This window comes from Entelurus aequoreus, linkage group LG13 (genome assembly GCF_033978785.1).
Source record: "Entelurus aequoreus isolate RoL-2023_Sb linkage group LG13, RoL_Eaeq_v1.1, whole genome shotgun sequence".
Lineage (NCBI taxonomy): Eukaryota > Metazoa > Chordata > Actinopteri > Syngnathiformes > Syngnathidae > Entelurus > Entelurus aequoreus.
In genome coordinates, this window is record NC_084743.1 from 36,618,240 (window position 1) to 36,631,028 (window position 12,789).

Consider the following 12,789-nt stretch of genomic DNA (forward strand, 5'->3'; position numbering starts at 1 on the left):
AATCTATGATGTTCGTGCGTGTGTGTTTGTCTCAACTTCCACACAGAAACTGGATGGATCAGATAAGCAACAAGGCTGTACCAAAAAAAGTATACTAGACATATAAATGAATGATGAATTAAACAATGTTTCAATGTCCCACAATACGTATTTATTTATTGATAATTAAACGTGTAATTTTCCATATATCTATTATTTTACTGGACTTAGCAAGCACCTACTACTAGCACACTCTACAGACCGAGAATAACTGTTCAACCACACTTAGTAATGCCAAGCTAGATGCTAACTTAGCCTTACTATGCCTCAGTAAGCAAACTTTTGCTAACCTAGCCCAATGCTATGCTAACACAATGCTAACCTAGCTCAATGCTATGCTAACACAATGCTAACCTAGCATTGTCACACCTCTTCGGCCCACGCCTCGTACAGCTGACACTCACACAGCCTCGCCACACGCACACACTCTTATCTCAAAATGTCTTCCAGCTTAGACTCCTTTTTTTTTTTTTTTATTGTTTTCTTTATATGCGTCACACAGTCACTCACACAGAGAATTTACCAGCACAGTTAAAAGTAAATGCAATAGACAACTATTTTTCTCATCCAGAAGCACAGCTGTATCATATCAGAACCTTAATAATAAGAACAACATTTATCATTCACTCTTAGATGGACAAATAGTCAAGTTTAAGGAGGGTATTCTGGGCTTCCCTGCTTAGGCTGCTGCCCCCGCGATCCAACCTCCGAGAGCGGAATAAGGTAATTAAATGGATAAATCATTCACTCATATGTTTTCTGTACATAAACTTTGTTTACTTTCTCACACGCACACACATTTTAGACAATTTCCAGACTTTTACAGATAGCGGGGCTGTGAGAAAAAGCGTGAAGGGAGGTTGCGAGAGGGGGGGAAAGAAAGAGGGGAATTAAACCAGACAAGAAACCAGGTGCTACACAAAAGTTATTAAAATACGCAGATATATATATATATACATTTAAAAAACACACATTTTTATCCCACAAACCACGCCCCCCTGGTCCGGACCAATATAAACAACTAATGCACGCGTGCTTTTGTGGAATCGGCCGTCTCATAACACACACACGCAGGTCATTCTTAGTCATATAACGGCGATTAACCCGTTTAGCGGAGCATACCCTGCTTTTCCTTCCTGACCAACACGGATAACAGCCTAAGGCGCTGTAGAATCACCAGGAATCACCCCCCAATCCTACAGTACATCGTGTCTGGTCAGTCCATATAGTTTCACGAAGGCTCTACCATATGGAGCCCTTACTCTATCCATCTATACTGCAGCAAATTTCCAAATTCGTGACAACTTGGCTCAGTTGATCTCCTTTACCGGAGTCACTGAACGATCACCTTATATCAGGCTTTTTACCCGGCTGCAGCTTCCACATAGACAGATACGTAGGACCTTCATAGACGTCATACATTTGTGTGGGCCAAATGTCACACCAGTTTAGCCAACCTTGCCTTAAATTTCGCTGTGTCCAACTCCGGCTAACCTAATGTACTTGCAGAAAGAAGCATCCTCTGCCAGCAACGACAGAGGATGAAGAGGTTAAGAGAAATTTTTCGTCTCACATAGTCTATGCTTCTACACTCCAAACCACCAAAATTCTATCAACAATCCCCTTATGTTAAAAACAAGAAATCACAAGTTTTAAACAAACACACAGACAAATGATCACATATAAAACAACTCAATCCAACCATAATTTACCCCAGTCCAGGTTGTTTTTGGAGAACCTGACTAAACCTATCTTTTATCAAAAATAGATTCAGCAATTAGTCTTATCGATCCGGCTCTCTCCAGGCAGAAAATGTTTACACTTTAAGCAAAACGCTTACCTTGTTATGCGCGCGTGCAGCACACTGTCTGCCTGACTGAGAGAGCGAGAGCGGCTGTCGACCTGTAGCTTCTAAACCATCCTGTTCGTGACGCCAATTTGTGTAGTGGATTGTCCGAAGCTTAAACAGGCAACAAAAGTAGTTTAGTACAACAAATGTATTTACCCATTATCAGAAGTGCAGGTTGAATTGAGTTGGCCGTGCAGACGAACCACAAGTTACTCCGGAGCAAACAAGACACACACAAGCCAAAATCACCCCCGAGTTCCGGTCTTCTGCCATTTTTTATATGTCTTTTGTGCGTCATCGTTCCTTATCGAGTGCGTCAATGTCTTTTATCTTTTCCATATCTGTTCCATAACAACTCGAATCCTTTAGAAAGTCAACACATTCTGTAGACAGGTTGGCACGACTTAACATTCACTTTTGTCCCACCACTGGTCCATTCAATGGCACAAAATACAAGAGAATTGAAAATGAGCGGACATTCTTAAAAGACACGAAATATAGGTCAAAAGGTCAGAAATTCTACAACAGTGGGTTTCAGTAGGCCTTTAAAAAGTGTTTTGTGGCGAGTCCAACCTTGACCACAGCTTCAGTTGCGATGTAGAGTGGCGCTTTTCATCATTTTCAGCAGACTGTATTGCAAAATGATTAACCCATCGCGAGAGTTACCCAGGAATGGGGCCATATGAATCCCTTCCCTTATGTAGATAAGATCAGCTGATTTCATGACGTTAGGTATCACTAGCTAGTGTATCCTTGGAAACTTTTGCATTCCAAAATAAGACACTTTTTCCAGTAAATGAGGAACTGAGGAAAATGTGAGATGATACACATGTTCCCGTTAGTCCTGAATGAATGAATCAATCAATCAAAGTTTACTTATATAGCCCTTAATCACAACTGTCTAAAAGGGCTGCACAAGCCACAACGACATCCTTGGCTCAGATCCCACATCAGAAAACTCAACCCAATGGGAACAACGAGAAACCTTGGAAGGGACCGCAGATGTGGGGACCCCCCCGATCCCCATGGGTGTGATCGGTGCAATTGATGCCAAGTGGATACAGTTAATAATGTGAAAGTCTAGTCCATATGGGACCAGCAGGGGATCCTGTTGCATGTAGACAAGTCGGGGCGCAGAGACGTCACCGACTGATGCATAAGGAGTGGTCACCCTGGGTCCCGACTTCATGTGAAGCAAGTGTGAATGTTGACCGCACTCATGCGCCATAACTGCGGACATGCAGTCATGGTTAGCGTGAGTAAAATGTACTCCTAGAAGTGCAAGTATAGTAATTAGATACTTTTCAACAAATGGGTCCTGTCATTATTACAGTTTGCTAAAGTGGTCTCTTTGCAACACATCTCTTGCAACACATCTCCTAATAACAATATGTAGTTCATATTAGGAGTGTTCCCATCCGATATTGATATCAGATACTGGTCCAATATAAAACAAGTATTTCGGCTTGTGTCTAAAATGTGTGATATAATCTCAGATACAAGCAGCATGTTTACCTAATCAAAGCTAGACAAACAGTTAACATCTACATTTCCTCCAAAAGGCACAGGAGGTTGGTCTTTTCTTGAATTTTAGACAAGTCATTTACAAAAGGTAGACATGGTAGGCTATAGACTACTAGGAGCTAGCAGCCACAACTGCTAAACACACAATATCACACACGCTATATACAGTATATACATACAGAGGTGGGTAGAGTACCCAAAAATTGTACTCATGTAAGAATACCGTTACTTTAGAATAATAAGACTCAAGTAAAAATTAAAAGTAGTCATCAAAATAAGTACTTGAGTAAGAGTAAGAAAGTATTCCACAAAAAAACTACTCAAGTACTCAACTTCTGATTTTTTTAGTAGCTATTTTTAATGGTTCTTGGATTGTAATTGTAGTCGATGTGTGCAAGCTTGTAGAACATAAAAAGCATATGCAATTTGTTGCAAAATGTTTTCTCTCGTTAGAAGTAGAATTATTGTAGGCTAAAATGTGAACATTTCTACTGACACAAATGACAGCAGATGATACGATCGTTCTTTTTACTGGTTTGAAATTAATCATTGAAGATTTGTGCTGCCTTGTCTGGCGTCATGTAAATTTTTGTAGTCAGTACATTTCTATGCACTAAATTAGTCTGATTTGTCAAATCATTCAGTTTCTTCTATTTTCACAGCTAAATGTGAAGTTGTAGTTTTTATGATCTTATTGTGGCCATTTCAGCTTGTTCAGCTATGTGGAAATGGAAATACAGTAGAACAAGAGAATGCTAGATCCTAACATATTACCGCTAGTAACTTTCAAGCTCCGAATTTACAAGGTAAAGTATAACAGACAACGCATCTTTGAAGTTGTCTTGAAAACACTTTTATTAGTTATTATTGCAGAGAATCTTAAAAACAAAATCAACTAAAATTGCTTCGAGGTCGGTAAGCACAACCAGATTTAATCCGTACATTAGACGTTCCGGGTTATAAAGCACACTGTCGATTTTTGAGAAAATGAGAGGATTTTAAGTGCGCCTTATAGTCCGAAAAATACGGTATAGTTGCATATTACTTATAAAGTCTACGAAGCAATAGCATTAGAAAGTATTATTAAAAAGTAGTACTAGTAGTAATATTATTGTAGTAAAGTGACTTAATCTTTATTATGCTCAACTCGAACTTTATTGAAGCGCTAGCTCTACTGCTCTAAACAATGCACTGGCCCAGTTGCCAAGGACCCCGCCTGAACCCCTAACGGTGGTCACGGTGCTGCCTGATCAAAAATGGCACATTAACATTACAACAATTATTAATAGTGATATTATAAGATTATTAATGTAGTAGTAGTATTAGAAAGCGTCTTGTAACAAACGTGTGTGCATGATTCAACTTACTGCGTCATAAGCTTAACTTCATAAATTATTATTATTATAATTATATAATTATTATTTACCAAAAAAAACAATTATCACTTCACTTCAATTTAAAGACAGCCTAATGTTGTAAATAGCATCAGTTGGAAGTAGGAGCATACAGCAGAAGCAGTCAGGTGTGGTGTTTTGCAAAGTGTATAACATAAGACACTTCCTAATTATGCAGAAGAATATATAAAACAAAGTACAACACAAACAGGGACAAAGCCACAAAGAGAGCCACAGAGAGAGAAAAAAAGGAACACGAAATGAGTTGAAGTGGGGAAAATATTCAGCACAACTGAAACACCATAGTAGTTACAATAATGTCTAAAAATAAATAACAGAGCGCTGTGCATAAAAAAGAAAACTCCAGGAGTATGCGGGTGAAGAGTGCACATGCGTAGAAACAACAGTCAGGCAAAAATTATTGTTGAAAAATCTACTTCAAATTTTAGAATGACTTTGTACTCGTCCCTTGCAATCTCCATCCTGGCATGTCCCTTCATATTTTCCTCGTAAGCTCTTTTCACATTTGTTTTTCTCTTGTTACTTCCGTCATCCTTTCTTCCACTCTCCACTCTAGTCCAGTCCGTTTCCCTCTCTTCCGACTCCATTTCGTCTGACTCCGACATGGCTCCCCCCTGCATTGACGCCCAGCACACGGCTGCCTAATGTAGGTTAATTGCAGATCTGAAGCAGGTGTGCCTCCTGGTAGTGCCCCTTGTCAGAATCTCTGTGATCTGGCAAACAGGAAATGAGAGAGCAGACAACCAAAGTAATAGCAGGAAAATAGTAAAAGTAAACCCTGAACTTCCCAGTTCCATTTCTACTGAACACGCTGCTTTCATTTTATGCACTTGTTTTTGTTCACATACTGTATTTCACCAGGAAGGACAACAAACAGGAGACTTTAACAACAGAAGAGGTTTTTAAGCTCTATCACAACTTTCTTTGTAAGAAGCACATGACCTAATGTTCCGATTACAAATTCATGTCCTTTTACACGTTTCGTTAATCCCAATAAATTCCCACAGTACTTTTTGACAGGGGTCGGAGTCACACCGTGTTGTTGTTCTTGTTTGCAGCTGACAGCCAAGCTGGAAGTGACACCAAGCTGACAGTGGAGGATCTCTTTAAGCCGGAGTTCCAGGTCCACGACCCAGAGGCTAATTGGATCAATGGTGAGTCACACAGCTGGCATGCAAATTGGTTCTCGTTAGTGCTTCATCACATGCTCTGGATTTTTTGTCATGTCGATGTCAGAGGGATAGAACGCTTCACAAAATCCATGGTTCGCTCTTGTTATGATTTTGTGACACAGTTTTTGGTTCGGTTCGTTGTACATCGTTGTTCCTACCATATATCCCAATAACTTGAAAAGGGCTTACATGTACAATACATGACCACTGGACAATTTTGCTCATTCAAGTCAAAGCATAATAATGTTGTAACATAACAATGTTTATGTCAGGTTCAAACACAGATGACATCTATTAAACAGACAAGAAGCAAGGAATTAAACAGAGACAGGATTCAATTTAGCTCAATGAGGAGAGCGTGTACATCTGTACTCTTGTACAGTGTCGTCCCACGCTCTGACGAAAGGATTGCACGCCTCATCTTTTATTTGGACTTTCCCTGATTACCTGGCAACAGCTGTTTCTAAGGGGAGAGGAGGTCGTAAACAGCCGTTGCCCTCGGTCACAAAACAGTATAAAGAAAAGATGCCTGGAGCTTGCGTCCGGGCCTGCTTCCTCTCCGCTTTGTAGATCTCGGGTCAAGACAAGATCTTCCTGTGGATCACAATAGATCAAAGAAACCGACACCTTCATGTCGCTTCCCATCATACACAGTAGAGTTTTACAAGCCTTTTGCTTGGTAAGATCAAAGACAGCTTTTGTCCTCTCGCCGGGAACTCATGGAAACACAAAGTTTTGTGATAACTTAGATACAATTATTCTGACAGTTTACTTGTGTTGTCATGTAAAAAATGTCACAGAAAAAAATGTGATGCAGGAATATAACACTTCACCTTCAAGGTGTGTAATCTCCATTGATTACGTTATTTATTAAAAAAATAGTTTATATATATATATATATGTATATATATATATATACATGTATATATATATATATATATATATATATATATATATATATATATATATATATATATATATACATGTATATATATATATATATACATATATATATATATATATATATATATATATATATATATGGCCCTGGTATGTCAAAAGCAGTGACGTGCAGTCAGGGGAGGCAGGTGAGGCGGGGCCTCAAGTGCCATCATGGAAAGAAAAAAAATGTAAAAAGAAAAAAAAAAATTAAATTGTTATATGTATCCAGTGATTATACTATAAAGTTATTTTCCATTTAACTTAACCAGTTTTAGATTATTTTTATTCAAAATCGCTGAATTTTCACATTTGCCGTTCAAATACTGAGAAGAGACTTGCTGTGATCAGCAGCCAGATGAGGCACGTCACTCAGTTGAGCCTCACCATGGATTGCGGACTCGGCTAACTGCTGGCCTGCTGTGCAGTGAGACCGTATTGCTATATGAATTATATTATACATTTCCATAGTTTAGTTAGCTGAGGTATATAATGTACAGTGTATTTTGTCAACAACTGTATGTGTGTAACGTATTTCTTGTGCTGAGCAATCATAAAACTGCTGCGAAGACGCACTGGCTGAGGCTCGCAGTAATCCCGCCTCCTTGTGGATAATGCACCCCCGCCGTAGAATGCACCCCCTGACGGGAGTGTTATATCAACTAAAGCCCACACTTAAACTTTCCACGTGCAAGATTGAATCTATTTAAAAAAGTTATTTAATAAGAAGCCAAAAAGTGAAAAAACAATAATGTTTGTGTTGGAGGAGTTGTGAATGACTGCTGGGCCACAACATTAGGTACACCTGCAGACTGCAGCACGGATTTCATATTTCAGTCATTCACAACTCCTCCAACACAAACATTATTGTTTTTGCTCTTTTTGACTTCTTATTAAATAACTTTTTTAAATAGATTCAATCTTGCACGTGGAAAGTTTAAGTGTGGGCTTTAGTTGATATAACACTCCCGTCAGGGGGTGCATTTTACGGCGGGGGTACATTATCCAGCACAACAGCGGCACATGGACTTCATTTATAAGTAAAGGTAAGACCATAATAACGTTTTTGTTTATTAAATGTGCTTTTTTGTGTGCTACAGCTTGTATGTGTAAAGTTAAAGTTAAGTGAAAGTACCAATGATTGTCACACACACACTAGGTGTAATGAAATTTGTCCTCTGCATTTGACCCATCCCCTTGTTCACCCCCTCCCAGGGGGTGAACAAGGGAATACTTTTTGGTGATTTAACCCCCAATTCCAACCCTTGATGCTGAGTGCCAAGCAGGGAAGAATGCTGGTATGAGCTTTTAAACACAACCCGTTTACTGCTGCCAATCAAATGGTTCATATGTTTGTAAATCTGACTGTGATGAAGTCAGTGCCTCACCAGCCATGAACCTCACCGCACGTCACTGGTCAAAAGGCATTAATAAATCATGTTTTTTTCGAATACCTTCATAACTGATAACGGTAGTTCAGCCTGGATATGCTCATTTCAAAATTAGATTTATAGCCCCGAAATATTGTTATTGTTTTCATTTCGATGCCCCGCCCTCCACCGTTTGACCAATTACAAAGTTTGTGAGTGTGTCACATCCAGATTTCCAGTTACGCACCACCCTCTTTGTCTAGCTACTGCCACTTGTAAAGTTACTAATGTCAGACCTCAGTAAATCTAAAAGGCCTCGTTACGATTCTTAACTTATTCATGACAAAGCCAGGAACAAAACGAAGATTGGTATCGGGGATGCCTTTGAAAGATGGAGACGATAGAAGGCGGAGAATATTTTTTTCATCTGACGCCAAACTTGATAATTTTCTACTTGATAGGTAAATCAGGCATTTACATTTTCTTATTACTTGTAATAAATGGAAATGAACATCCATCCATTCATCCATTTTCTACCGCTTGTCCCTTTCGGGGTCGCGGGAAGTGTGTGGTGCTGAAGCCTATCCATTGTATGTAAATTATATTGTTCATTAGAGTCTATGATCTTGTCTAACAAATCTAGTATGTTCGTGCATCGAATGCTTAGTTTGATGGTGCTTCGTTCCTAGTGTAATACTTAGCATGCTAGCCCGGTCAATTTCACATCGACATATAGGCTAACGTGGGAAATATATGCTCGTTAGCCTGTACAATGTCATCCAACTGACAGGGCAACATCTATTTTCGACAAATATAACCTATGTGGATGTGGGTAGTGTTAGTGCTTTTTTCGTTCTCAATATGCTGATACACTGAGGCAATGCATTCCAACATTAGCTGAGCTAATTGCGGTTTCTGGTACTGTATGTGCATCAGGCACATATGGGGTGGTTTTTGCTTGGCACAATATAATGCATTACATGTTCTACTTTGTGTATTGACATGGTATTAGGCTGTATGATTTATGCATAATGTGGTTTATGCGTAATGTAAGTTGGCTCATAGAATTGCACTATGCACTGAAAGATGGTGATGTGCGTACATGGAAGAGAATGCAGTGCGTTAGGTTGGATGCAACATGGAGTTATGCTGAACAAAATGTGGCGGTAATTTTAGTGTTGGCCTTGGCTTGCCATCAAAGTAGGCCTACGCGATATATGATATATTATATATTATTATACATAATATATTTTGATGGTAGTCCGTGCGGTAGAGATGCGCGGTTTGCGGACACAACCGCGGACTCAGCGGATAATCCGCGGGTCGGGCGGATGCATGACGAAATTTTTTTATTTTAAATAGATTCGGGCGGGTGGCGGTTGAACCAATTAAGAAAAAAAAAAACATAGTTAAATGTTGTTACCCACATACGAAAAACGAGCAGCACTCTTTGAAACAGGCAATTATTCATCAGGCACTGCTGCAGCTGTCACGCCAAATTTCTTCCCCCCTACAAAAGCCTCCCCCCATTTACTTCCGGGGCTGCGTCCAATAAAGTCACAAAGTTGCCAGGGGTCCTTAACCCGCACGCGACTGTCCTGTTTCGCGCCTGTACAAAAAAAAACAATAATCGATTTCTTCAGATTCCAGCAGCTGTCAAAGACGAAGTATCCTTCCAGCGACGGGCAGTCAAAGCCGAAGTGCTATCGATCACTGTCAATGACCACGTAAGTAAATGGGGGGGGGGGAAGGTTTTTGTAGGGGGAAGAAATTTGGCGTGACAGCTGCAGCAGTTCCTGAATAATTGCCTGTTTCAAAGAGTGCTGCTCGTTTTTCGTATGTGGGTAACAACATTTAACTATGTATTTTTTGGCACGCATTGAATGTCTCTGCTGCATTGGATCAGTTTCCTTTCTTTAACAGGAATGCCTTGCATCGTCTATATTAGATATATAACAACGGGTGGGTGGCGGGTGGCGGGCGGTTGTTGTTTTGATAAAATGTTAGTTCGGGTGGATGGCGGGTGGATGACAACTTTTGTGATGCGGTTGCGGATGAAATAATTGCCTATCCGCGCATCTCTACCGTGCGGTCAAACTAGACATTTTAGCAGGGTAATGCCAACAATCTGTTTCAACTCCCGACTAAAATATTGCTGCGTAACTTTACAAATACATTTGGCTAATCGACATGAGTAAAATGTGGCATAATTACTTAGTAAACCATCTTGCAAGAAGCATAAACAACAGAAACCTACAGCATAGGAATCGTCGATTGCCATTTGAAGTTCCTTGGAGTAGGATTCAGATTTGGCTGCGTATCTGGCAACCTCAGTCATGGAGAGTGGGAGGGGACTACATAATTTTGACCGTGATTGCAGTACCATTTCTGGCCACATTACTATATTGCTGTTCAATTTAAATTCATTATTATTTTTGAGTTTATTTAATTAGATTTTTCAGTGTAAAATACCTCAAGTTGGTTAAAAAATATTAATAGTTTAGATAAGTTTGTGAACAATGTTAATACAATTATTGTTTGTTGTAAGTTAATCTATATTTTTTTCGTCTTTTTTGTTTTCTTTAATGTTAAGAATATGCAGAGGTGTACTTACAACAATTTTACAGACAAATGATACAACGGAGGAGTGGGGTGTGGGATTTTTTTTTTCTTCCCGGGTGGCATGACAGAAAATAATAGAGAAGCCTTGGGCTAGCGGCATAACCTTTATCAACGTTTTTCAACCTTTATCCTGTATGGCTGTATTGCTTTTTTCAGTTTATACCAAACTGTATGGTTGATTTAAAATGATTTCTACATGTATGTACGGTTCATGTGTATAATAATATACTTTCCTTTGTAGGCTTAGTTTGATAGTAACTTCTTTGTGGAGGATCTTATTAAACAACCTCAAATTTTTATTTTTCTTTATCTCTAATTTAAAAGAAGTTTACTTATCTGCCAAAATAAATTCCAACATTCATTGAGGGCAGAAAAATAAATGTAAAAAAAAAAAGGGGTATAGTAAAAAAAGCCTGTGTTACATTGTAATAATAAAATAAGTAGCAAAAACTGAAAAAATACAGCAGAACAATATAATTTAACAAGAAAATTATATGTTGATACTCATAACTATACTGAACAACAATATACTGTAAATGCAACACTTGTTTTTGCTCTCATTTTTTACGAGTTCAACTCAAAGATCTAAGACTTGTACTATGTACACAAAAGACCTATTCCTCTCAAATACTGTTCACAAATCAGTCTTAATCTGTGTTAGCGAGCACTTCTTCTTTGCCATGATAATACAGGTGTGTCTTAGGCTGCTCACAATAAAAGACCGCTTTGAAATGTGCAATTTTGCTTTATTGAGGGTCTGAGGGGGTCAGAAAAGCAGTCAGTATTTGGTATGAACACATTACCTTCGCATAGAGTTGATCAGGTTGTTGATTGTAGCCTGTGGAATGTTGGTCCACTCATCTTCAATGTCTGTGCCAAGTTGCTGGATATTGGCAGGAACTAAAACACGCTGTCGTATACGCCGTTCCACAGCATCCCAAACACGCTCAATGGGTGACATGTCCGGTGAGTATGCTGGCCATGTAAGAACTGGAATGTTACATGAGGTGATGGTCTCGGGTAAATGGCACAACAATGGGCCTCAGGATCTTGTCACGGTATCTCTGTGCATTCAAAATGCCAGCAATAAAATGCACTTGCGATTGTTGTCCATAACATATGCCTGCCTATACCACAACCCCACCCTCATCATGGGCCTCTCGATTCACAACATTGACATCAGCAAACCACTCGCTCACAACGCCACACACGCTGTCTGCCATCTGCCTTGAACAGTGAAAACCGGGATTCATCCGTGAAGAGAACACCTCTCCAGTGTGCCAGACGCCATCGAATATGAGCATTTTCCCACCTAAGTCGGTTACAATGACAAACTGCAGTCAGGTCGAGACCCCCATGAGCACGACACACATGTAGATGAGCGTCCCTGAGACAGTCTCTCACAGTTTGTGCAGACATTCTTTGGTCTCAGGCAATCATGGAGGTGCACCTGCTGGATGTGGAGGTTCTGGGCTGGTGTGGTTATATGTGGTTTGCGGTTATGAGGCTGGTTGGATGTACTGCTAAATTCTCTGAAACGCTTTTGGAGACGGCTTATGGTAGGGAAATGAACATTCAATTCATGGGCAACAGCTCTGGTGGACATTCCTGCAGTCAGCACGCCAACTGCACGCTCTCTCAAAACTTGCGATAACTATGGCAGTGTGATGTGTGATAAAACTGCACATTTGAGGACGGCGTGGCGCGGTTGGGAGAGTGGCTGTGCCAGCAACCTGAGGGTTCTTGGTTCGATCCCCACCTTCTACCAACCTCATTACGTCTGTTGTGTCCTTGAGCAAGACACTTTACCCTTGCTCCTGATGGGTCGCGGTTAGGGCCTTGCATGGCAGCTCCCGCCA

The 12,789-nt window shown here is 39.9% G+C and overlaps 1 protein-coding gene across 1 annotated transcript in view; it reads left to right on the forward strand.

The window, feature by feature from the left end:
* LOC133663368 (inactive dipeptidyl peptidase 10-like) overlaps nucleotides 1-12,789 on the forward strand; it is a 257,121-nt gene that overhangs the window by 70,649 nt on the left and 173,683 nt on the right. Inside the window, exon 3 of the mRNA XM_062067789.1 lies at nucleotides 5,886-5,981. Within this exon, the coding sequence (XP_061923773.1) occupies nucleotides 5,886-5,981 (96 nt within the window). The remainder of the gene's footprint in view (nucleotides 1-5,885; nucleotides 5,982-12,789) is intronic.